Source organism: Staurois parvus, unplaced genomic scaffold (genome assembly GCF_062004578.1).
Source record: "Staurois parvus isolate SC_StPar_1 unplaced genomic scaffold, SC_StPar_1.0 ptg000275l, whole genome shotgun sequence".
Taxonomy (NCBI): Eukaryota; Metazoa; Chordata; class Amphibia; order Anura; family Ranidae; genus Staurois; species Staurois parvus.
Window position 1 is genome coordinate 1,533,206 of NW_028318071.1, and position 26,871 is coordinate 1,560,076.

At 44.0% G+C, this 26,871-nt stretch overlaps 1 protein-coding gene across 1 annotated transcript in view; it reads right to left on the reverse strand.

The window, feature by feature from the left end:
• Positions 1-26,871, reverse strand: part of PYGM (glycogen phosphorylase, muscle associated) — a 580,472-nt gene that overhangs the window by 329,141 nt on the left and 224,460 nt on the right. Inside the window, exon 7 of the mRNA XM_089681655.1 lies at positions 10,738-10,820. Within this exon, the coding sequence (XP_089537781.1) occupies positions 10,738-10,820 (83 nt within the window). The remainder of the gene's footprint in view (positions 1-10,737; positions 10,821-26,871) is intronic.

A 26,871-nucleotide genomic window follows, 5' to 3' on the forward strand; every position in this document is an offset into this window, starting at 1 on the left:
TGGCTGTGCATCATCGAGAGCTGGGAGATGACACTTGGAAGTATTTTAGGGGCGATGGTAGTCATGAATGCCATTGTCATTTGTAGCAGCTTGACTTGTAGGATGGTTTGAAGGGCAGCACGGGCATAAGGTATCATGCTTGTGTGCGAAGGCGGGGGGTCTATTGGGTCTTTGAAGGCGGTGCTGGTTCATTATTGTGGGGAATTATGGGTTGGGCCCATCTTAGGTATGGGTGTCCCCTCCTAATAATACTTCAGTAACTGGGATTTTAAGTAGGTTGTATCTAGTAGTAAGTGGTTAAATTTTCTTCGAGTTGGTGTAATTGCGGCTGGGTGCCTTTTTATCGGGTGGCAGATACAACTGGTTTACGGAGGTTATATCGGCCTTCAAAGACCTTAGACCTGGCAAGATTAAATCTGAAATTGGTTATGCATTGACTGTATTCTATGCACGAAGTTTGTTTTCATTTAATATTGTATTTAAGGTTTTGTATAAAAAAGGCTGTGAAGGCCATTTGACGCCAAAATAAAATGTTGTTGTCTGGTCATTTCGGGGGGGGAAAAGGGAGGGTCTAATTTGTGGGTGTTTGTAAATAACAGGAGCCTTGGCACTCTGCAGGCTAAGTTCACACTAATGCGGTGCAGTAGATCGCATGTGATTCGGACAGGAACCGCACCGCTGTAAGTAGTACACTGCACTTTTCTCAACCCTTCACTCTATGCCAGGGGTGCCCAAACTTTTTTCAAAGAGGGCCAGATTGGATGAAGTGAACATGGTGGAGGGCCGAACATTTTTCCGAACATTCTTTGAACCATTACAATTAAATGCAAATAAATTATTTTATGCCAAGTTAATTGCAAACTACATACTTTTCATTTCATAACATTAAGATCAACTGACAGCTGAGTTTTCACAATGTATTGAAAATAAAGTAAAAAAAAACTTACCTGTACTAATGTGAAGGGTGAAAAAGGTAGCTGGAGCTGAAGTCTCTGCTCGGCAGCCAGGAGGGGAAGAGAAACACACTTCACGCTGGAAGCCCGGCCCTGACGTCACCGCCCTCTGTCGCTCCCAGCGCGGCGCAGTCACGCATGCGCACTACTCTCAAGCAGAAGACTGTCTGCCACAGAAGAAAGGGCCGTGCGACAGCCGCATTTACACAGACCAGGGAGAATGCGCCGCAGTCAGGCATGCACACTGCCCTCTGCTCTCAAGCAGAAGACTGTCTGCCATAGAAGGGAGGGCCGTGGGAGGGCCACATTACACAGAGCAGGGAGGGCTGTTGGAGGGCCATATTAAACCGACCCCCGGGCCGTAAATGGCCCGCGGGCCGGACTTTGGACATGCCTGTTCTATGCATAGCGCACTCCTGAACCCCACACTTCTGGTATTTAACAACACCCACTGTTAATACGGTTTGACCAGCCCAACCATTTGATCAAATAATGGTGAATACCCCTCCTATATACAGTAATAATAAAGAATGTATAACTATTGCACATATTTTACATTTATTATTATTATGTATTGTATGTGGTTTCACCACTATTTGCACTTTGCAGCTCTGCCATATTTCTTAACATTTGCAGAAAGAGTGATACCATTACTACTATGTTACAATACACTGGTTTATTTGCACATTGCAGCTCTGTAGTTTCTCAAAATATTTTTGCAGAGAAGATGACACCATCACTACTATATTGCAATACATATACTATATTGGTTGATTTGCACTGGAATCACTGGAATGCACTTCAATCATATATAGGTTGTACCAGGGGCGGACTGACAACTCATGGGGCCCCCGGGCAGTAGGAGATAATGGGCCCCCTTGTCCCCACGCCTACACTCAAGCCACACCCACACAACACCCTACCAAATATTGCAGCTCAGCTGCATAGAAGGGGTATTTAAATATTTACTGCAGCAAAGTCTGCATGAATGTTCCCAGCTTCTTTCCGTAGAAGGCACTGGGCACTTCCAGGTATAAAGATGGCTGCCATGTGGGGGAAGTGAAAGAGAGGGGAGTGAGAGGGTGAAAAAGAAGAGGGGAGTGAGAGAGGGAGGAAAGGATGAGAGAGAAGGGGTGTGTTTTAAATTGCGCTAAAAATTGGGCATGGTTTAAAGGGGTGTGGTTAAATAGTGTCTGAGATGACTTCTATAGTGCAGAATGAGGTAATGTTAAATAGGGAATGTACAGTGTGGAGTGTATGACAGTGGGTAGTATGTACAGGGAGAGGAGTGTGGAGTGTATGGCTGTGGGTAGTATGTGTAGGATGGTGTCAGTAGTTCTTCATTTTTATTAGTATTATTTTTTTTTTTACAATTTAATGATTTTTTTTTACAAATTAATGTGTTATTATTTTTAGCATTTTTTTCATAATGCTTTTGGGTGGCCAGTGGATGGTGTCAGTAGAACAATGGTTGTTGTGTCAGAATTATTATCCAATTTTTTATTATTTTTTACAATTTATTTCTGTATTATTTTATTCACAATGATTTTGTGGGGGCAGTGAACAGTGTCAGTAGGGCGTAAACAGGGAGCACTAGTATATGTTGGGCTGTCATTATATTGGGATGAATAAACAGAACCTGTACCCCCTTATATTGGAAGGAAGAGAATGGATGGAGGGAAGGAGGAAAGGGAGGGAGGGAATGGATGGAGGAAGGAAGGGGAGGGAAGGATGGGTGGGAGGAAAGAATGAAGGGAGGGGATGGAGGAAGGAAGGGAAGGAAGAAAAGGGAGGGAAGGAATGGATGGAGGAAGGAAGGAATGAAGGAAAGAAAGAAAGAAATAAAATGGATGGATGAAGGAAAAGGAAGGAAGGGGAGGAAGGAAGGAATAAAAATGGAGAGAGGGAATGGATGAAGAAAGAGGAGGGAAGGAAGGAGGGGTGGGAGGAAAGAATGAAGGGAGGGGATGGAGGAAGGAAGGGAAAGAAGAAAGGGGAGGGAAGGAGGGAATGGATCGAGGAGGAAAGAAAATTAATGGAGGAAAGAATGAATGAAAAGGAGGGAAGGGAGGAAGTTAGGGAAGGAATGGATGGAGGAAGAAAGGGGAGGGAAGGAAGAAAGGGAAGGTGAGGAAGGAAAGAAGGAAGGAAGAAAAAGGAGGGAATAGATGGAGGAAGGAAGAAAGGGAGGGAGGGGATGGAGGAAGGAAGGAAATTGAGGGAGGGAATGGATGGAGGAAAGGAAGAATTGAAGGAAGGAAAGAAAATGGATGCACAAAGTAATGAAGGTAAAGGAAGGAGGAAAGGGAGGGAAGGAAGGAGGGGAAGGAGGAGGGAAGGAAGGAAAGGCGGGGAGGGAAGGAAGGAAATGAAAGGAGGAGAAGGAGGAAAGAATGAAGGGAGGAGAGGAAGGAAAGAATGAAGGGAGGGGATGGAGGAAGGAAGAAAATGGAGGGAGGGAATGGATGGAGGAAGGAATAAAGGAAGGGGAAGGAAGAAAAGGGAGGGAGGGAGGGAGGGAATGGATGAAAGAAGGGAGGGAAGGAAGTAAGAAAAGGGAGGGAGGGAATGGATGGAGGAAGGAATGAAGGAGGGTAAGGGAAGGGAAGGGAGGGAGGAAATGAAAGGAGGGGAGGGAGAGAGGGAGGAAAGAATGAAGGGAGGGGATGGAGAAAGGAAGAAAAGAGAGGGAATGGATGAAGGGGAGGGAAAGAAAAAAGGGAAGGAGGGGGAGGAAGGAAGGAAGAAAAGGGAATGGATAGAGAAAGGAAGGAAGGAAAGGAAGAGAAGGGAGGGAATGGATGGGGGAAGGAAGGAAATGGATGGAGGAAAGAATGAAGGAGAGGGAGGGAAGGAAAATGGGGAGGAAGGAAGGAAGAAAATGAAGGGAATAGATGGAGAAGGAAGGAAATGAAAGGAGGGGAGGGAGGAAAGCATGAAGGTAGGGAAGGGATGAAGGAAGGAAGGAAGGAAGGAAGGAAGAAAGAAAGAAAGAAAGAAAGAAAGGAAAGAAGGGGAGGGAAGGAGGAAAGAAGGAAGGATTGATTGAAGGATGAGGAGGGAGAGAAGGAAAAAATGAAGGGAAGGGATAGAGGAAGGAATGAAGGTAAGGAAGAAAGGGAGGGAGGGAATGGATGGAGGAAGGAATGAAGCAAGGGGAGGGAAGGAAGGAAAGGGAGGGAGGGAGGGAATGGATGAAGGAAGGAAGGAATGGATGGAGGAAAGGATGAAGGAAGGAAGAAAAGGGAACAGATAGATGAAGGGAGGGAGGGAATGGATGAAGGAAGGAAGGAAATGGATGGAAAAAATGGTGGGAAGGAAGGATGGGAGGGAGGAAGGAAATGAAAGGAGGGGAGGGAGGAAATCATGAAGGTAGGGAAGGGATAGAGGAAGGAAGGAAGAAAGGAAAGAAGGGGAGGGAAGGGGGAAAGAAGGACGGAATGATTGAAGGATGAGGAGGGAGAGAAGGAAAAAATGAAGGGAATGGATAGAGGAAGGAATGAAGGTAAGGAAGAAATGGGAGGGAGGGAATGGAGGAAGGAAAGAAAGAAGCTAATGGATGGTTGGAAGGAATGAAGGGAGGGAAGGAAGGAGGGGGAGGGAGAATAGAAGGAAGAAAAAGGAGGGATGAAAGGAAAGAAGGGGAGGGAGGGAGAGCGAAAGGAAGGGAGAGAGGGAAGGAAGGAAATAATGAAGGGAGGGGATGGAGGAAGGAGGAAAAGGGAGGGAGGGAGGGAATGGATGGAGGAAGGAAGGAAGTGGATGGAGGAAGGAAGGAAATGGATGGAGGAAAGAATAAAGGAGAGGGAGGGAGGGAAGGAAGATGGGGAGGTAGGAGGGAAGGAAGATGGGGAGGTAGGAGGGAAGGAAGATGGGGAGGTAGGAAGGAAGGAAGAAAAGGGACGGAATAGATGGAGAAGGAAGGAAATGAATGGAGGGGAGGGAGGAAAGCATGAAGGTAGGGAAGGGATGAAGGAAGGAAGGAAGAAAATAAAGAAAGAAAGGAAAGAAGGGGAGGGAAGGGGGAAAGAAGGAAGGATTGATTGAAGGATGAGGAGGGAGAGAAGGAAAAAATGAAGGGAAGGGATAGAGGAAGGAATGAAGGTAAGGAAGAAAAGGGAGGGAGGGAATGGATGGAGGAAGAAAGGAAATGGATGGAGTAACGAATGAAAAAAGGGGAGGGAAAGATAGGAGGGAGGAAGGAAGGAAGAAAATGGAGGGAGGGAATGGATGAAGGAAGGAAGGGAATAAGGAAGGGAAGGACTGGATGGAGGAAGGAAGGAAGGAAGGAATGAAGGAGGGGGTGGGAAGGAGGAATGAAGGAACTGAAAGGAGGGATGGGAGGAAAGAATGAAAGGAGGGGAGGGAAGAAAGAATGAAAGGAGGGGATGGAGAAGGAAGAAAAGGGAGGGAGGGAATGAATGGAGGAAGGAAGGAATGGATGGGAGAGAGGGAGGGAGAGAGAAGGAAGGGAAGAAGGAAGGAATGAAGGAAATGAAAGGAGGGATGGGAGGAAATAATGAAAGGAGGGGAGGGATGAAAGAACAAAGGGAGGGGATGGAGGAAGTAAGGAATGGATGGGAGAGAGAAGGGGGAGGGGAGGGGGAGAGAGAGAGAGGGGGGGAGATAGAGAGGGAGGGGGGAGGGAGAGTGAGGGGGAGGGAGAAAGAAGGGAGGGAGAGAGTACATTCAGACGCGTCACAGAGCTGCCAGCTGATCTGGACAGGGGAGTCAGAGCAGATCCTCTCTGCTCTGCCATGGAGGATGGGGGGAGGGGCTGGACACTGTCCGAGAAGACGAGGCATCAGAGACCTGTGAGGGGGGGATGAGGAACACAAAGGGGGGGTCCAGGAGGGAAATCCAATGCACAGTCAGGGATGATCGGTGCAGTGGAGGGACAGTGACAGCACCAATCTGCCTGCATGGATTTCAACAAGGCAGCTGGAAGCCTTCCCTCCCATCACCCGACTCACTCTGCCACCACGTGAAGTGACAGGTGGTTCGGGATCTGAGACTGCCTCCTCCTCCGCTCCCCACACTGTCACTGGACAGTGATCCTCACACGGGCCCCCTTCTGACCCCGGGCCCTCGGGCGATGCCCGAATGGTCAGTCCGCCCCCTATTGCACGTATGAGGAAGTGTAGAACATTTTATTGATATACAGAGGACTGATCATCTTTGTACAAGTGACATACTAACCTTCATTGTGCGGATGCACACTGACCATTAATGTAAGGGAGCTTGAAGAGTACTGACCACCAATGTAAGAGGGCACACTGTGGAACTAATGTTGTATGTAGTTTTGACCCCCACACTCTATATGCCATATAGTGCTGACCTCTTCACTCTGTTATGTTGTATGTTGCACAATGAAGGGAGTACACTGATTGCTATACTGCTTGGGGTTTATTATTGTGAAATGTTGGGGGTTAAATATTGTACAATGCTGAAGGTTAATTATGGTTCTGTGCTGGAGGTTTATTATTGTGTTGTGCTGGGTGTTTTCTGCTGTGCCAAGCTGGGATTATTGTTGGGATGTGCTGCTGGTTAATTATCGTGCAATGCAGCGGGTTAATTATAGGTGCAACATTGGAGGCTAATTATTGTGCAATATTAGAGGCTAATTGTTGTGTCATTTTGTGGTTTAATTGTTGTACAATGTTAAGGGTTAATTGTTCAGTGTCGGGGGTGACTGTGCAGAGGGTTAAATATTGAACCATGCCCTGGTTAATTCCTGTGCTGTGATGGTGGTTAATTTCTGTGTCCTACTGTGCGTTCATTTTTGTGGAGTGCTGGGAGTTAATTAGTATGCTGTGCTGGGGGTTATTGCTAAACTAAACAAAAGCTTTGGGTTATATTTTCTGGCCCTAGCTGGCTTTATATAAATCCTCCAGTCTCCTCAGTTCACCCCAGGTCTTATTTGGTCTACACAAAGGGAGAAAAAGGTTACACTACAAGCCATAGACTATGAGGAAACTCCCACTTGATGGACATGCTTGCTGACCACACCCATTTTTGGCCATGCCCACTGGTTCACAGTAGGCGACGCACTACGCATGCCGCAATAGCATCCCCACTTGTACTTCCAGCACCAGCATAGCACCTCGAAAAAAATTTTGTCTGGAGCCGCCCCTGAATATGCACTTAAAAACTGACTTTGAATTGGATTATTTCCAGTGGATAACACATTCATATTCATTGGCTATACTCGTCATAAATGAAAATATATATTTTTTTATTTTAAATACTTTATTCTGAGCATCTATGCTAATGAATGGATACCGAGATACAGTTAGCTACTCTAATTATCTTGGCCCAGCCACCAAAGACATTTCTAAAAAGAAATCTCTAATTTACATAAGGTAAACGTTTCTGTTTGTGTATATTGAAAAGAGGAAAAAGGTGTACTGTGGTTGTTAACTGTTATCGGGGGAATGGCAGGGAATTCATCTTGATTGAAAAACTTTCCCCAAGCAGGCTTTCCCAGGGAACATCTGCAAGTGCTGTGGAGGTGTTTACAAACATACAAACATTCCATGATCTGGTTATTGTATACGTTCTGTAGAAATGGTTCTGTAGCATGGATATGACATTTGGAAAAGAAACAATACAATAACTGTTGATCCAATGATTATCTACTGATGTAACATCTTCATGAGTTTGTCTACATACAATATTGTATTACGGTTATTTAACCACTTGGCCTCTGGAAGGTTTTACCCCCTTCATGACCAGGGCATATTTTTTTTGCTATTCAGCACTGTACTACTTTAACTGGCAGGTGTGCGGTCATGCAACACTACCCAAATTAAATTGAAATTATTTTTTTTCACACAAATAGAGCTTTCTTTTGGTGGTATTTGATCACCACTGGGTTTAAATTTTTGTTTTATAAATGAAAAAAGACACGTTTTTTAAAAAAAGACCAATATTTTCTACTTTGTTATAAAGCATATCCAATAAAATAGCATAAAAAAATCTAACTTCTAAATAAATTTAGGCCAAGGTGTATTCTGCATGTCTTTAGAAAAATACCAATAAGTGTATAATAACTGGTTTGTGCAAAAGTTGTACGGTCTACAAACTATGGTATATGTACTGGAATTTATACAGCTATGGCACTATACTGGTAAGGGCAGTGATGAGCAACTTATAGTGGGACTGTGATAGTGTGGAGATCTGGTGCCAGTTGATGCTGGCTGGGAGGTACACTAACTAACTGATACTGACATCATTGGTGACACTAATACAGTGATCATTGCTAGTGCTGTACACTGTCACAGTACTAATGACACTGGCTGGAAAGGGGGTAACATCTAGGGGCAATAAAATGGTCAACTGTGTGCCTAGCAATGTGTCATGTGTGTGATATATGCTGCTTTTACTAATAGATGTGGCTGTTTTTTCTCCCTGAGAAGAAGCAGCCACATCACTGCTCTGTGTACAGAGCCCTGTGTTGTTTGTAAACACAGGGCTCTGTGCTGTGATTTGAGGCAACCGATTAGCAAGTCATGGTCACAAATCATTGCTGGGGACCTGCTGACAAAAGTGCATGTGCAACCATAGCACGGGCCAGCAGCTGGTATGAATTTTAAGTGTCCCCCCCCCCCCAAAATCCATACCAGACCCTTATTCAAGCATGCAGCCAGCAGGCCAGAAACCATACTAGGCCTCATGCCATCAACATGTGGGGTGGTGCATGTTTATGAGGAAAAAGGCCTCTTCCCCACAACCCTGGCGCAGTGGTTGTGGGGGTGCAGAGAGAGACACTTATCAGAATCATGGACGTGGTCTCCAAGTGACATTATGGATGGTGGTCGCCCAGTGATGTCACTGGGGACCTCACCCCAAAGTTTACTTACTGGCAAGCAGCTGTAATTCGGAGTGCGTCTCTCGATGGGATCAGTCATGTTCAGGCGTGAGTGACGTTGGATATACGGGGAACGTGGTTTTTTTTTTATAAAGGAAAATCTGGGTCCTGAGGGCTCAATTCACTTGTCACCTCCTTTCCTGACCTGCCAGTCTGCATGCTCAGATGAGGGTCTGGTATAGATTTTGGAGGGCGCACACACAATTTTTTCTTTAAATTTTAGTGTGTGGTTCCCCTTAAAATAATACCAGACCTAGGGGTCTGGTAAGGATTATGGGGGTGAGCCCTCACCATTTTTTTTTTTTGCCATGGGGTTCCCCTCAAAATCCATACCAAACTCGAAAGGCCTGGTAGGCATTAGGGAGGACCCCCACCCTGTTTTTTAAAAAAAAGTAATGCCAGCACTTGTTTTGTTTACATTCTACTGTCAGAGGTGAATCCCGCTGACACCAGATGTGTCATGGTTGCTAAGCAGCCATCCACTCCTTAACAACCAACTTGAAATGAACTCCAAAGATATGAAACAAATTAAAAAAACAAATCAGTTCGACATAACGAATATGATGAAACAAAGTTCTTCAATTAATGAATGCATCCAAAACAAAATAAAATGAAAAATTTGTGGAATGCGCATGTCTATTTGAAAGTGTACAATGTCTTTAATAGAAGTCTTTCAGAACGCTGAAAGAAATTTGAAAAATATATAGTCCCCTTATTAAAACATAATAATAAAGAAACATGATTATTACTTTATTGGTGTGATGAAGTGGGGGTAATTTTTGTGCATTTTTGTTTACTAACATGTATCCTGCCTGGTACATTTTAAAAATAAAAAAAATAAAAAACACTTATTCCTTCCTTTGCTGCCCCAAACTGGAAGAAAAAAGGTTTAAAATTACTGTACAATGGGCTTGTTTAACCACTTCATATCCGGACACTTTTACCCCATTCCTGTCCAGGCCAATTTTCAGCTTTCAGTGCTATCACACTTTGAATGACATGCAACACTGTACCCATATGTTTTTTTTTTATTTTTTTGAGACAGATAAAGCTTTATTTTGGTGGTATTTATTCACCACTGTGATTTAAATTTTTTTTTGCTATATAAATGAAAAAGTCCAAAAATTTTGAAAAAAAGGGTTTTTCTTATAATATTTTGCAAATAAATAATATTTCATCATAAATCTTGGCCAAAATTTATTCAGTTATCTTTTTATTAAAAAAAAAAAATAAACCAAATTAGGTTATAACCAAAAATTATAATTTTACATTTTTATTTTATTTTTTTATATTATTATGAATTTTTTTGTTTTTTTACATACTGTCACCCTAGCAGTACAGTGTCACCATGTTGACACTGTACTACTTGTGGGGGGTGATGAAGATTTTTTTTTTTTTTACACAGATTGCTTTTACATCCATAAAGGCTGTAAAAGCTATCATTTCTCCTCCTCTCTGGCTGCATTCTTGCAGCCATTGAGAATTACTGTGTGAGCTGTGATTGGTCACAGCTTGTCACATGGAACAAGGCTGTTGTAAATAGCCTTGTACCATGTGACCTCTGTGATCATTCACAGATTTCACACGTAGTAAGCAATGATGTCAGAAGTGACATCTTGCTTACTACTCTGCCTGTGATCACTGATTGGCCAATCAGTGATCACATGATCGGGACCTCACACAGAGGTCCCGTATGATGATCGGTATTCCACTGTGTCCGCAGGACACAGCGGGCACCGGATCGCGGTGCTGCGCGCTCCCAGGGAGCATGCACAGTCCAAAATGGCAGACGCCATTTATGAATGGGAACCCGCCCCTGGACTGCCACCGTCCGGCCGTTTATATACAGCAGCCGGATGGCAAGTGGTTAAAAGCATTTTATGTTGACCATAGCTGTAAAGAATATATACTTACATTATCATTGGGATAAAGGACTCGTGAAATGTTCTCAGCAAGGTTGCGATCTAATACAGCCTGGATGTAACCTCCTACATTGACTGGAAAATGAAAATGACAAAGAATAGTTTATTTTTAGTGTTTTGTATGCGATATTTCATTTAAATAATGAAAGAGCTTTAAAATGATACATCAGCTGGATAGACTATACACTATAAACCTTTAGTACCAGAAGGTAAATGTCAGCAACTGAAGCAGGTTGTCTGCCAAACATGAAGGAAAGAAAAAATTATGCTGATACCCACAGCAATCAAATGTGGAACTGGTTACTTTTCATTCTCCTAGGGTTTCCCTACTGTTTTAATCAATAAAGCCTGCTGTCAATCAGCATTCGCAGAGGTAAAAAGCAGATTCCATTATATTACAGGTAAAAACCTTCAATAATGTAAATGTGAATGCAGATAGACTTTCAAAATATGTCAAATGAATTAACATCATGACATGGGCCTATGTGCAATCCTGCTAAAAAACATTTACACTTTTGAGATGAGCTAAAATAAACCATTCCTTGCAGAAACATTCTTGACTCCAGAGGGGTGAACAACAAAGAAAGAAAAGAGCGTATTGGCCTATTGCAGTATCTCAGACATCATTGTTTTTTTAAAAAAAAATAGGTTAAAATGTTCAAAAGGTGTTAAAATGCAAGCATGTATAAATTGAAATACCAGGGTTTCTGAGTACCTCCATGACCAATAGACAAAGCCAGGGCTGCTGTTAGAAACCATGGAGCCCCATACAGCCAACTTGACAGGGCCCCCCAATTCAAGAAAAACAGTTTACTATGCTTTATTTATGAATAAACACAGTGAGTGATCGGTACTGATAAATGTGACTTATTTACCACACCCTTCTCCCACTCTCCATCCTGAAGCATCCTATTATGTGCTTGCAGCTGCTGGTGGGAAGGACAGGAGGGAAGTCGGCAGCACTGCGGGGGAGGGGCACACAGAGGAAACTGGCAGGGTGAAACGTCTGGTGCACAGGTAGGGTGATGGGTGCAGCGAGGGGGCAATTACTGGAACCGATCCCCTGTATGGATTTCTCTGCAGCAGTTGAAAGCAAGCAGGAACAGAAGAAGCCAGCTTTCAGCTGCTGCAGGGAGAGCCATACAGGGGATTGGTTGGAGGACCAGAAGATGTCATCTGGGGAGAAGAGGCAGAGCTCCTGCGGGCGGGTAAGAGGAGGCACCTTCAGTGGCAAAGATACAGCCAAGGACAGCGTGTGGCCCTGCCCACTGACAGAGCATCGGCCTCTAACAAGAAGAGGCGGTGTTCATGATCAGAGGCTTCTGAGGCGGGTGGGCGAAGTCTTTCGGGGACTTCAGATAAGGGAAGATTGTCATCACAGCGACAGAAGATACCAGAAAGCTGTCCATTCCCCTTTAGATCATCAGAGAGAGAAGCTTTACAGCCAATGAGGTTGAAGCAAGCCGGCAGCAGGATTCCTGTGCGATGTACATCGCTCCTCCTCTCCCTTTGAAAGGCAGCGGCTCTACCCCTAGTGGTGAGTTTGATCCTTTTAAGAGACTGTCTGCATCTTTTTCTATTAAACAACTTGTATCCGGTTTACATTTTCTTTTTCTTCATCATTGACTCACCCTGTGCCTGATGAGGTGGCAGCAGGGGTATGGTCTCCTGCTTTATCAGATTTGCTTAAAGTGGCACAGAATTCTAACTTGTCATCACATATATTGATCCCGGTTAGAAGTAATAACTTAACTGCCTAAAGAATGTACTCCTTACATTTTGTCTTCTCTGGGATTTCACTTGTCAGCTACTGTTAAAGAAAAAAATTGTCAAGGTGATTGTATAGATCTGGCTACTTTATTACCTTCCTCAAAAGAATTTTCTCATAGAGATGACAAAAAAGATGAGAAATTAGAGGAAGAAAAATGCAAGCCTCTTATAAAATCTTTTTATACTTGGTTGCAAGTAGTGGTGCAGCGAATAGAAAATGCTGGTGTCGAAACCGAAAATTCAGGATGCATTTGGCTGAAAACCGAAACTGAAGTGGACAGCTTTTAAATATTAATCAATTTTTTTGGGGAAAGAATACAATTTAACCACTTGCCCTCCTGAGGATATACCCCCCTTCCTGACCAGGCCTCTTTTTGCTATTCGGCGCTGCACTAATTCAACTGGTAATTGCGCGGTCATACAATGCTGTACCCAAATGAAATTTACATCCTTTTTCACACAAATAGAGCTTTCTTTCAGTGGTATTTGATCACCAGTGCTCTTTTTATTTTTCGAGCTATAAACAAAAAAAATACCAAAAATTTTGAAGAAAAACAAAACAATATATAGTGCACTCAAAGTTAGTCATAAATTTAGGCCAAAATGTATTCTGCTACATGTTTTTGGTAAAAAAAGATCCCAATAAGTGTATATTGATTGCTTTGTGTGAAATTTACTGCCATTTTTTGCTATACAGTGCTGTACTAGTTTAACTGGCGATCGCAAGGTCATGCAATACTGTACATAAATGAAATTTATGTCCTTTTTTCACACAAATAGAGCTTTCTTTTGGTGGTATTTGATCACCTGTGCGCTTTTTATTTTTTGCGCTATAAACAAAAAAAGACCGAACATTTATAAAAAATATATATTTTCTCATTTCTGTCATAAAAAATATCCAAAAAACTACAATTTCATCATAAATTTAGGCTAAAATGCATTCTCCCAATATGTGTATGTTGATTGCTTTGTGTGAAAGTTATAGCGTCTACAAACTATGATATAGATAATGAAATTTACACAGCTTTTACTTTCGGACTATCACATTTCTTGAGGTGCTAAAATACCAGGACAGTACAAACACCCCCAAATGACCCCTTTTTCGGAAAGTCTTCTGAGAGGCATATTGAGTCAATGGAAGATTTATTTTTTTCCACACGTTTTTGGAAAATACACAGCATTGTCACTTAAATGATATATTGCTCACAGAAGCCATGGGTATATGTGGAATTACACCCCAAAATACATTCTGCTACTTCTACCGAGTATGGGGATATCACATGTGAGACTTTTTGGAAGCCTAGCCACATACAGGATCCTGAATTCCAATGACCACTATGAAAGCCTGAAGGTGCGTAACTTCCTCATTTCACTTCCTCGCTACCTATCACAGTTTCGGAGGCCCTGAAATGCCAGGATAGCACCAACCCCCCCCAGATGAACCCTTCTTGGAAAGTAGATACCCCAAGGAATTTAAAAAGAGGCATGTTGAGTATTTTGCAGATCTCATTTTTTCTCACAAGGTTTTGAAATAAAAAAACTTGTAGGAACAAGCGAGATCTGCAAAATACTCACCATGCTTCCTATCACATTCTCTGGGGTGCCTAGTTTCCAAAAAGGGGTCATTTGGGGGTGGGGGTTGGTGCTATCCTGGCATTTCAGGGACTCTGAAACTGATAGGTAGTCAGGAAGTGTAATGAGGAAATAAAGCCTTTTAAAAGCTGGAAGGTGCTTATTGGATTTTGGGGTCCTATACTTGGCTAGACTGCCAAAAAGTCTCTCACATGTGGTATCCACATACTCGGGAGAAGCAGCAGAATGTATTTTGGAGAGTAATTCCACATATACCCATGGCATGTGTGAGAAAAAATATATTTTTTTGTAATTTTCCAAAAAACTTGTATAAAATAAATTCTTCTATTGACTCAACATGCCTCTCAGCAAATAGTTTGGGGTGTCTACTTTCCAAAAAGGGGTCGTTTTGAGGGGTGGGGGGCATTTTATGCCCAGAATTAGAAGTTTATGCCACACATCACTCACTCTTCTAACCTCCTGAAGACCAAGCCTTTTCTGACACTTTGGGGTTTATTTACTAAAGCTGGAGAGTCCAAAATCAGACTCCCTTCTGCATAGAAACCAATCAGCTTCCAGGTTTCATTGCCAAAGCTTCATTGAACAAGCTGAGGTTAGATTCTGATTGGTTTCTATGCAGAAGGGAGTCTGATTTTGGACTCTCCAGCTTTAGTAAATAAACCCCTTTTTGTTCACATGAAAAAAAATCTGTATTTTTTTTCTAGGAAAATACTTTGAACCCCTTTTTTTTTTTTAAAGCAGACACCCTAGTGAATAAAATGGTGGGTGCTGCAATTGTTTATGTCACATAGTACTCACGCAGCAATTTTTCAAACGCAAATGTTTTGAAGAAAATACACTTTTTTTACTTTTATATTCAAATGGTATTTATTGAAAAAAAAATTTCCAACAGACAAAAACATAAACATATTAACAATAAACTGGAAAGGTTCACATGAAGGATCATAATGCATGAGTAGAAAATAGGAGTGTAGGATCCCCACCAAGCGGTCGGGGATCTTTCATGTTCTAATTGTATACATGAGAGGTATGCTCATTGTTATGCGAACCGTTCTATAGGAATATATATTATAAATGGGGGGGAGATGGGAGATGGGGGGGGGAAGAAAGGAAGAGAGGGCACCAGCGGAGTACAGGTTACGTGCAGTACACTGGGTAGTATTTGTAATCATTTTACAGAGCAATTTGGGTTTTTTAACCATTGAGACCATTGGTTATTAAATTTGTGAGAGGAGGAGTTTCGGAGAGCTGTCCGTCTTTCCATTTCACATTGGAGGTTAAGATCAGAGAAGAGGCGAGATAAAGGGGGGGTGGTGGTAGAGCGCCACAGTCTGGTAATATTGATTTTTGCAGCTGCTAAGGTGTGTATAATAATGGTCCGTAAATTTGTAGGAAATTTATCTATGCCAATATGGAGGAGAGCTAAAGCGGGGTTCGGGGTTACTAAGGTACCTGTAATTGAGGAAATTATTTGGAAAATTTTATTCCAATAGGACTTAATTGACCTACAGTTCCAGAGTATATGGAGAAGTGTACCAGACTCTCCGCAGTGTCTCCAGCAGGCTCGCGAGTGTTGTGGGTAGAATAGGGCTAATTTAGTGGGGGTTAAGTACCACTCGTGTAAGATTTTTAAATATGTTTCCCAGTGGGATGAACATTTCGAGGTCTTGTACGTAATGGTAAATGTTTTTTCCCATATACTTGGGGTTATTGATTGGTGGAAGTTTCTCTCCCAATTGGTTAAGGAGGACGTATGTGTTGCAAATTGTGTTTCAATTACAAGTGTGTAAAAAATAGAAATTCCTTTTTTTGGGTAGTTGGTTCTATGAAAAAAGTGATGTGCCGCTGCAGGAATTTCTGTTGTGTGCGGGATATTTGTTTTTTTAAGTGCATGGGCTATACGTATGTACGTAAATTGTTCGTTTTCAGGGAGGTGAAATGTGCTTTGAGTGGTGTAGAAGGAGTTTAATTTGTTTGAGGAGTATAAGTCTTGAATGTGGAGTATGCCAAGGGCCGACCACTTCGTCAAGTTTAGATGGGGAATGATGTGATGTAGGGACGATAGTGGAGTAGGGGTTCGGACGTTGTTGTTCTCTAATTTATTATAATCAATAAAATCATGCCATGCTGTTAAGGAGGCTTGTATGCATGGGCGTTTGTGAAGATCTTGAATATGCGCCGCTCGGGGTAAATATAGTATGTCTGTTATAGAATGTGGAAGATACAGAGATGTTTCCAAGGTGGTCCAAATTTTTTCACAGGAGGGGTGCCACCAAAAGAAGAGCTGATCTAATAGAACAGCTTGGTAGTAGGACTTCATATGTGGTAGGCCTGCTCCACCTCTGGAGGTTGGACGTATTAGAAGATTCGTGGTGCATCTGGGTTTTTTTGAGTTCCATAGAAATTTGTTTAATATGGCCTGGAGTTTAGTGAAGAATGAATGTGGGACCGGAATAGGGAGTGTACGGAAAATGTATAATATCTTAGGGAGTATACACATTTTTAGGGTTGCTATTCTACCTAATGCCGATAGAGTAGAAGTACGAAAGTTCTTTAGATCCTGTGGGATAGTTTCGAGTAGCGGTTTGTAATTAGTTGTGTAAAGGTGGTTAGTAGTATTAGTAAGTCTAATCCCCAAATATGGAATGCTATCCTTTGCCCAGGTAAAGGGAATTGTTTAGAAAGTAAATCTTGGGTTATAGGAGGGGTATATAAATTTAATATTGACGATTTAGGTTCGTTAAGTTTGTAGTAAGAGACCGCCGCGTATTCTTGAATGTGTGTACGTATCGTCTGGAGTGATTTGTATGGATTTGTAATCATCAGTATAATGTCGTCTGCGAAAAGACTGATTTTATGCTCAGTGGTTAGGTATTCAACTCCCGTGAATTTTGGGTCATTTCTAAGGTTAGTCGCTAGTGGTTCTATAAGTAAGGCAAAGATTATGGGGGACAGGGGGCAACCTTGTCTGGTTCCATTAGTTATACAAAAGGGTTGTGAGAGCGTGCCGTCAGTTAAAACTCTAGCAGAGGGTGTAGAGTAAAGGGCGAGGATCGCCGACAAGATCCAATCCTTAATGCCAAACTTTTGTAGTGTTAGCGTCATAAATTTCCAGTGAATTCGGTCAAAAGCCTTTTCGGCATCCAGTGATAAGAAGAGGGAGGGTCGTTTGTCTGTTTCGAGGCTATGTAATAAAGATATAATTCGCCTAGTGGTGTCAGGAGCTTGTCTACCAGGTATAAAACCCACTTGGTCCGGGTGGATCAATGTAGGCAGGTATGGGAGTAGTCTTTGGGCAATTATCTTGGCGTATATTTTTATGTCCGTGTTAAGTAACAAAATTGGTCTGTAATTTTGAGCGAGTTGGGGGTCTTTGCCCGGTTTCGGGATGGTTGTTATTATCGATTGTAGCATGTCAGGGGGGAATTCCGCGATAGATGCTACGTGATTATAGAGGGCAGATAAGTGTGATTTAAGGTTGGGTGCAAATGTCCTGTAAAATTCATTAGTGAAGCCATCGTTCCCTGGCGATTTGTTTAAAGGTAGAGTGGTTATAACTTTCTCAATTTCTAAGGGTGAGATAGGTACCGATAAAGATTCAAGTTGAGAAGGGGTGATATGGGCGAGGTTAGTGTTATGTAGGAAGCGTTCAGAAGTGGGAATCGTTGGTTGGGTAGTATTCGGATCATCTTTTATGTTATATAGTTTCTGGTAATATGTTGCAAAAGCGTTAGCGATATCTTGTGGATTTGTAAGGGGAGAGCGTGTGGTTGGGTGTTGGATCGTCAATATTTTGGTCTTAATTCGTTTTTGTTTAATAGTCTTAGCAAGAAGAGAGCTTGCTTTGTTTCCGAGAGCATAGAATTTAGCCTTTGTTTTTTGGAGGTTGATGTCATAAGAATGGAGTAATAGGGTGCGTAATTTGTTTCTATCTCGGTTTAGAGTTGCAGAAGTGGAGGCGTTAGGGTATTTTTTGTTGATTTCCTCGTTCAGATTGATGGAGGTTAGGAGTTGGTCAATTTGTTGAGAGCGCTGCCTATTTATACGGGAATTTAATTGTATGAGGATACCTCTCATGTAGGCCTTGTAAGTTTGCCATAGTGTAGTAATTGAGATATCTGGAGTGGTGTTGGTAGCAAAGAACAGGTTGTGGGCTTCTAAAATACGTTTCTGGTTGTCCGGAGATTTCAGTAGTGAAGAGTTAAGTCTCCAAATCGGTGGGAGCGCCGAGCGTCAATCATCGTCCAAGGATATGCTGGTTGGTGCGTGGTCTGACCATGAAATGGTTCCAATGTTAGAGGAAGTCACCTGTTGTAGTGTCCATTTGTCAGTGATAAACATGTCTATTCTGGAGTATGAAAGATGTGCCGGGGAATAGTAGGTATAGTCTCTTTCGGAACCATGTTGGCATCTCCATATATCATACAAGTCGTGATCATGTAGAAATTGATTAAAGGTGTATTTAGTGGGTGGCTTCTTAGAGGATGAGTCCACTAGTGGGTTGCTCATAACGTTAAGGTCTCCGCCGATTATGAGTTTGCCTTGTTTATGGTCAGAAATGGTCTTGTAGAGCGTTCGATAAAATTGCATTTGGTTGTTTGGGCCATATACATTCACTAATGTGTGGGTTATGTCATTAATCTGGCAAATGAGGATATAAAAGCGTCCAAGTGGGTCAGCTAGCTGCGAGATGAGGCGGAAAGGAAGAGAGTCTTTAATGGCTATAAGAACTCCGTTTTTCTTTTTGGGATTGGTTGCCATAAATAGTTGTGAGAAATGGTGTAGGTGTAGTTTGGGCGTTTTTTCCGTGGCGAAGTGGGTCTCTTGTATAAAGAGAATGTCGGCTTGGGATTTCCGGGTTTCCTTAAATAGCAGCGATCTCTTGAAAGGGAGTTTAGGCCTCTAACGTTCAGAGATGTGATATTAATCATTTATATAAGTTCCTTCAGCGATAATATACCGTTGGGTTGTTGTTTGAGAAGGTCGTGATTTGGTAATCTCCCGGTAGAGGAAAGAGATAGTATAATTGTGGTGACAATAAGGCTCGATTGAAGGTTTAGAAGTAGTAGTCCAAATAGCCGCAAGGATTACATGTTCGGGAGTAAGGGGGAGTAGCTGGTGGTGCCATAGGAAAAGGTGAGAGGAGACATAGGGGATAATAAAAATAGTTTTGCAAAAAAAGCAAATAAGCCAAGTAGCCAACATCGCTACTTCAGAGCAGGGGGGTATAAACAGGCATTGACCGCTGGGAGGGTCATGCCGAACGTGAGCTTGGAGAACGAACTTCATCGAATGTAGGCCGATCGCCAGAAGTGTAGGTATAGAGAAAAGACCCCCGGGGGGGGGGGGGGGGAAGGAAAGATGTCAGCACCTGGAATGTCCCGTGCAACTGCTTATGATGCCTCCATGTGTTGGGCAGAGTTAGAGGTGGTGTCCTGTGTATCTGCAGGGAGGATGTTCCATGTCTTAAGCAGGTCTAAGCCCGCTTCCAGGTTCCTGACAGTGAATATTCTGCCTTGTCGTCGTACTATTAATTTAGTAGGGAAGCCCCATTGGTAGGCTATGCCGTGATTCCTCAGGGCCTTAGTGATGGAGATAATTTTTTTCCTGTTAAGGAGCGTGGCTTTGGACAAGTCCGCATAGAGGCGTGATGGCGGGAGAGGTGGTGGATTTCTAACCGCAATCATAATTTTTTCTTTCACGTGGTAAAAATGCACTCGGATCAGTACATCTCTTGGGATAGATGTTGGCAGAAACGCCGGTTTGGGCAGTCGGTGGGCTCGATCAATCGCGAGCTCTAGATCTGAGAGCGTTGGGAGGAGTAGCTTGAAGTATTGCTGTATGTAGAGTAGCAGATTTTCACTCGGCACGGATTCAGGGATCCCTCTGAATTTGATGTTGTTGCGGCGCGAGCGATCCTCCAAGTCTGCTAATTTTAAATTGATTTGCTCAATATCAGAGGAATGATCTGCGTGAGCGTCTATCAAATCATTATGTGCTGTTATTATGTCGCCCAAACTACTTTCAATATGGCAAATTCTGCGTGCTTGGTGCTGTACCACGCTAGTTATTTGATTTAAAGACGCAAATATGTCGTTTTGCAGAGATTGGCGGAGTGACGTCAGTAAGTGTTTCATGGACACCTCGGTTAGTGGCTGTTCTGTCGCTGGAAATGCGTCAATATCTGGCAAATTTAATGTAGTAGGAGGAGGTATGATGTTTAGGGCTTGAAATGGTATGTCAGAGTCCTGGTCCAGCCGTGGCCTGGATTTGGCAGGGCTGCTAGTCGTGGGGGACAGAGGGGGTGACAACTCACCAGGATCCCCTGGGTAGAGTGATGCTTGCAGCCTCGGATCCCTGTGCTGGGCCCTGTAGTCCTCCTCGTGGCTGCTGTCTCCCTGTGAGTCTCTGCTGCGGGCGCCATCTTGGATTCCCTGCACAATAGCAGGGAAGAACTTTGTCAGTTTCCCGGGGTGATCCGGGGCTCTCCGTCTGCGGGGCATGGTGATCGGGATGCGGGCAGAGGCAGGTAAGCTTGCGGGGAGGCTTGTTTCCCCCGGGGCCAGTTAGTGCCGCTTTATAGTTGGCGGGTGGACGGAGCTGAGCTCAAAGCGCGTCCATCCCGCAGCCGGCCGCGCATGCGCCCCCCTTTTTTTACTTTTAATGCACAACAACACAATATATTAGCCAATTTTTTGGTACAATATGAAAGATGACTGTATACAGAGTAGATACTAAACATGACATGCTGTAAAACTGCGCTTGCCCCATGCATTGGCGACCAACTGCATACATTTTTAATATCTATAGGCAACACTTTAAAAGCCTTTACAAGCTACTATTTTAGATTTACAGAGGTCTAGTGCTAGAATTTCTGCCCTCGATCTGACGTTCGTGGCGATACCTCACTTGCATGGTGCAACCTCTGTTTACATACTGGCACATGGTCAAAGCTTGCGCACGTTAGTGTGCGCGGGGGGGGGGCGAGGGTGCTTTTTTTAAAAGTTATTTTGATTTTTTCATTATTTTTACACTCTTTTTTTTTTGATCACTTTCAGTGCTATCACAGGGAATGTAAATATCCCTATAACTTCAATGGGCATTGTCATATATTCTTTAAAAATCGGGGGTCTATCAGACTCTAGGACCCTGATTTACTATTGTGCCTAGGCGCATTTCTGTAGGCTAACGTCTACTTTTTAATAGCGACCGTCTACTTTTAGACTTCAAAGACATTTACTAAAGAGAAGCATCAACAAGTAGACTCCAAATCGAATTTACTAGCGAGACACAGCCCAGGAATCAGACTCAAAAAGCAGACTTGCTAAGAAGCACATCTAACACCATGAAAAATCACTGCAGAGACGTTCACATTGAAATTTGCTTTGCCAAATATCAGGACTTCACTTTAAACAATATCTGACATTTCAAAAAATTTTTAAAATGTGTAAAAAATTTTTTTTTTAAAGCACGTTGTTACAGTGAAGAACTAGACGCTTTTCCAGTGTCTATGGCCGGATCTAACTGAGCATGTGCAGAACACATTTTAGACGTCTTCTGTGGGCGCTTTCTTCTTAGACCCTGTTCAATAGTAAATCTCTGTGTGGAATCCACTGACAGACGGCACTCGATCACATCTACTGTGTTTGACAAACAGCACTAGGCATATCTTTATGTATTCTAATTTGATTTCCTTAGTTCTATTGATTCTATTTTTGTTTCTTATCCTTTATATTTATTTCTGTAATGATTTTACTTATTTTGAAGGTCTAGATAATATTTATTTTGACAGCTGATGTAAAAATAAAGGTCTGCAATAAAAAAAAAAAAAAAAAACTGCGTGGGGTCCCTCCTTCCATCCATACCAAGCCCTTCGGGTCTGGTATGTATATTAAGGGGTAACTCCACGCCGAAATTAAAAAAAAAAAAAAAACAGTGTGGGGTTCCCCCAAAAATCCATACCAGACCCTTATCCGAGCATGCAGCCCGGCAGGTCAGGAAACGGGGGGGGGGGGGGTGGACGAGCGAACACCCCCCCTCCTGAATCACACCAGGCCACATGCCCTCAATATGGGGGGGGTGCTTTGGGGCAGGGGGGCTCCCCCCCAAAGCACCTTGTCCCCATCTTGATGGGGACAAGGGCCTCTTCCCCACAACCCTGGCCGATGGTTGTGGGGGTCTGCGGGCGGGGGGCTTATCAGAATCTGGAATCCCCCTTTAACAAGGGGGCCCCCAGATCTCGCCCCCCCCACGTGAATGAGTATGCGGTACATGGTCCCGCTACTAATTCACAAAAAAACAAAGTGTAGTGTAAAAAACCACAGGACATGGTCTTTGACAAGTCCTTTAATAAAACAATGTCCCCCGAAGTAGATCCAAAGTCAATCACGGTGTCAGGCGCCAGCGAGCCGAAAAAGAAAAAAAAAAAAAGCGTTCCGCTCCCGACGGAGGCTCACCAGCCTTATGCAGTGAGCCAGGGTGACGTGGGGGGGTGGGATCTGGGGACCCCCCTGTTAAAGGGAGCTTCCAGATTCTGATAAGCCCCCCGCCCGCAGACCCCCTCAACCACCAGCCAGGGTTGTGGGAAAGAGGCCCTTGTCCCCATCAACATGGGGACAAGGTGCTTGGGGAGGAGCCTCCCTGCCTCAAAGCACCCCCCCACTTTGAGGGCATGTGGCCTGGTATGGATCGGGGGAGTGCTCGCTCGTCCCCCCCTTTCCTGACCTGCCGGGCTGCATGCTCGGATAAGGGTCTAGTATGGAATTTGGGGGGAACCCCACGCTGTTTTTTTAATTTCGGCATGGAGTTACCCCTTAATATCCATACCAGACCCGAATGGCTTGGTATGGAGGGGAGGGAGGACCCCACGCTGTTTTTGTTTTTATTATGGTGCTGGTTTTTAAATGTAATTCTGGCTTTTTTGGTCTTCACTATAGCTCAGAAATTCAGCTGTCACTTCCCCCGGCTCAAAGAGAAAGTTTTGTTTGAGTTTATTTCCTTAAAGGTAACAAGGTTGACTTTTAGTTAATTAAAATGAAGAAATTTTTCTGTAACTTTGGGGAAAGTGACAGCTAAGCTTGTGAACTATAGTGAAGGATGAAAAAAGGCACGCCATTAGCATTGAAAAATCAGCACCGACATACACTTCGAATTGTGAACCAAATTATTTGAACATTTGTAAACCGACCAATTTTAATGGTTTGGCATTTGTACACCAAATATGACGTTCCCCCGAGGTGTTGGTAAACCAAGTTACGCATGTATTAGTATTGCAATCCTTTGTATTGGGATACATAGAACCAACATACATCGGAATTGGCAACATAGCACAACATTTGCGTCACATTGGAGATATCTGGCTAGTTACACTGACCTTGCCCAGGGACTTAGGGTTGATTCACAGCACAGAAATGCAGGGTGGATTAGTATTGCAGCTCTGTGGATTAGTGGTTAGCACTGCTGCCTCACAGCTCTAGGGTTGTCGGTTTGAATCCCAACCATGGCAAGAAAGTAGCATGATCTCCCTGTGTGGCTGTCTTCAAATAGATGTTCTGGCAACATCTTTGCTTTCTGTCTAAATCAGGCATGTCCAAAGTCCGGCCCGCGGGCCAATTGCGGCCCGCGTTCCGGACTGAAACGGCCCCACAGGTGAGCTACCCAAATACATAACTTACGGCCCCCGGTAGTGATTCCCTGAAAGCTACTGAGGACTCCAGCGATCTCTTGACATCATCAGCTGGTGCAGGAAGGAGAGCCCAAATCTCGCGACGTCCGAGATCTCGTGAGATTTCTGCTTTCCTTCTCTGTGTGCCGGCTGATGACGTCAATTCCCGCTCGACAGATCCCTGGAGTCCTCAGTGGCGTTCGCAGAATCGCTAGTGGAGGGCCGTAAGTTATATATTGGGCAGCTCATCTGTGGGGTCCGGAACGTGGGCCGAGTGATCCCAGGTAGTGCGCAGGGAATTACTACTGGGGCTACCATTTACCATTATTTACTATGTCCGCAGTCTCTGGTCATCTCCTGTACTATGTCCGCAGTCTCTGGTCATCCCCTGTACTGTGTCCGCAGTCTCTGGTCATCCCCTGCACTGTGTCCGCAGTCTCTGGTCATCTCCTGTACTGTGTCCGCAGTCTCTGATCATCTCCTGTACTGTGTCCGCAGACTCTGGTCATCCCCTGTACTGTGTCCGCAGTCTCTGGTCATCCCCTGTACTGTGTCCGCAGTCTCTGGTCATCTCCTGTACTGTGTCCGCAGTCTCTGATCATCTCCTGTACTGTGTCCGCAGTCTCTGGTCATCTCCTGTACTGTGTCCGCAGTCTCTGGTCATCTCCTGTACTGTGTCCGCAGTCTCTGGTCATCTCCTGTACTGTGTCCGCAGTCTCTGGTCATCCCCTGTACTGTGTCCGCAGACTCTGGTCATCCCTTGTACTATGTCCGCAGTCTCTGGTCATCTCCTGTACTGTGTCCGCAGTCTCTGGTCATCTCCTGTACTGTGTCCGCAGTCTCTGGTCATCTCCTGTACTGTGTCCGCAGTCTCTGGTCATCTCCTGTACTGTGTCCGCAGTCTCTGGTCATCTCCTGTACTGTGTCCGCAGTCTCTGGTCATCTCCTGTACTGTGTCCGCAGTCTCTGGTCATCTCCTGTACTGTGTCCGCAGTCTCTGGTCATCTCCTGTACTGTGTCCGCAGTCTCTGGTCATCTCCTGTACTGTGTCCGCAGACTCTGGTCATCCCCTGTACTGTGTCCGCAGTCTCTGGTCATCTCCTGTACTGTGTCCGCAGTCTCTGGTCATCTCCTGTACTGTGTCCGCAGTCTCTGGTCATCTCCTGTACTGTGTCCGCAGTCTCTGGTCATCTCCTGTACTGTGTCCGCAGTCTCTGGCCATCTCCTGTACTGTGTCCGCAGTCTCTGGCCATCTCCTGTACTGTGTCCGCAGTCTCTGGCCATCTCCTGTACTATGTCCGCAGTCTCTGGTCATCTCCTGTACTGTGTCCTCAGTCTCTGGTCATCTCCTGTACTGTGTCCTCAGTCTCTGGTCATCTCATGTACTGTGTCCGCAGTCTCTGGTCATCTCCTGTACTATGTCTGCAGTCCATTGGTTCAGAATTTTTTTTTCCTGTTTTTCGCCTCTAAAACCTAGGTGCGTCTTATGGTCAGGTGCGTCTTATGGAGCGAAAAATACGGTATCAATTTGGGCTATAATGGATTGGTGCTCAGGATCGCTTGATGTCATCAGACAGTGCAAGGAGAAACAAAGCCCAAATCTCGCGACCTCCGAGATCTCGCGAGATTTGGGCTTTCCTTCTCCCTGTGCTGGCAGAGTGATTTAACACCTGTTTAGATTTGTCATCCAAGTCACAAAATGAAAAGTATGCCGTTTTCAATAAACTTTTGCATAAAATAGTTCATTTGCATTTAATGTTAATGGTTCATCAGAATATCGGGCAAAATGGTCGGCCCTCGCACATGTTCACTTCATCAAATCTGGCACTCTTCCAAAAAAGTTTGGACACCCCTGGTCTAAATGATCCCTAGAATGTGAATTAGAATGAGGCCTTGTCTGTTGAAACACCTTCAAAGCTGCACCTAATGTGAATGTCATACAATGGGATGAGATAAGGGCCTGGGCTACTAATAGATTTGATAATGCTGGTTTACACTCCACCCCCTTTTGTGAAGGATTTGTCAAGCAAAGAGCTGAGAGAGAGAAGAGTGAGCGAGAGATACATACTGAAGAGTGATAAAGAGAGACATACAGAAGAGTGAGAGAGAGAAGAGCGAGAGATACATACTGAAGAGTGATAAAGAGAGACATACAGAAGAGTGAGAGATACATACTGAAGAGTGATAAAGAGAGACATACAGAAGAGTGAGAGAGAGAGAGAAAAGGCTTGGGTGGGGAATCCACACATCAAAATTGTTACAAATACTGGCGTGGATTTTTCCCCCAAATGCATAGCAGACCCTTATCTGAGCAGGCAGGTACCGCATGCCTTCAAAGATTTATTTCCTTTGTTGATTTACCTGCTTCGTTCACACTATATGCAATTGAAAATTGCGCTTTAAGTTGCCAATTTCACAGTGTTTTCTAGAGATTTTCAAACTAGTCGTGATTTCAATTGTGTTTAGCATTGTAATTTCTATTGGAGTCTAGATGTGAAATTGCTACTAAATGGCCCAAAAGTTCGACAAGAACTAACTTTGAAATCGTAAGAATCGTAATCACGATCACGAATCGTAATCACATTCATTGTATCTGATATCAAGTACGATGTCAATTCACAAATCGCACCTGAAATTGTACACCCTGGATGCGACTTGTCATGCGATTGGCATGGCCAGCAACTTGCCATTTGCATGGCAAATTGCACACAATGTTACTGGGGGCTAATAACTCTGTCACTGTCAGGAATCAAGGAATGACCAGAAAGGTGCGGACTGACACAGGGAAACGCAGGTTTCAGGTATAGTATAATAATACAGTTTATATTAGCCACCCAGATATATATATAAACGCACAATGAACAAACCAACCTTCCACTAATCTTAGTAGGTGCAGGAACACAGGCGTAGTCAGGGCTGGAGAGGTGGAACGGTCAGGCCGGCCGTAGGGTTCTGTAATGACCGTTTGGTGGTACCTCTAGTGGTCCCCAGGACAGGATTCCCCAGGGTGCGGAGTCTAAGTCCCAGCCTGCTTATTCACCAGGGCCCCTGATGGTGGGAATGGACTTGGAGCAGACAGGAGCCAGGTCGCGGCCCCTG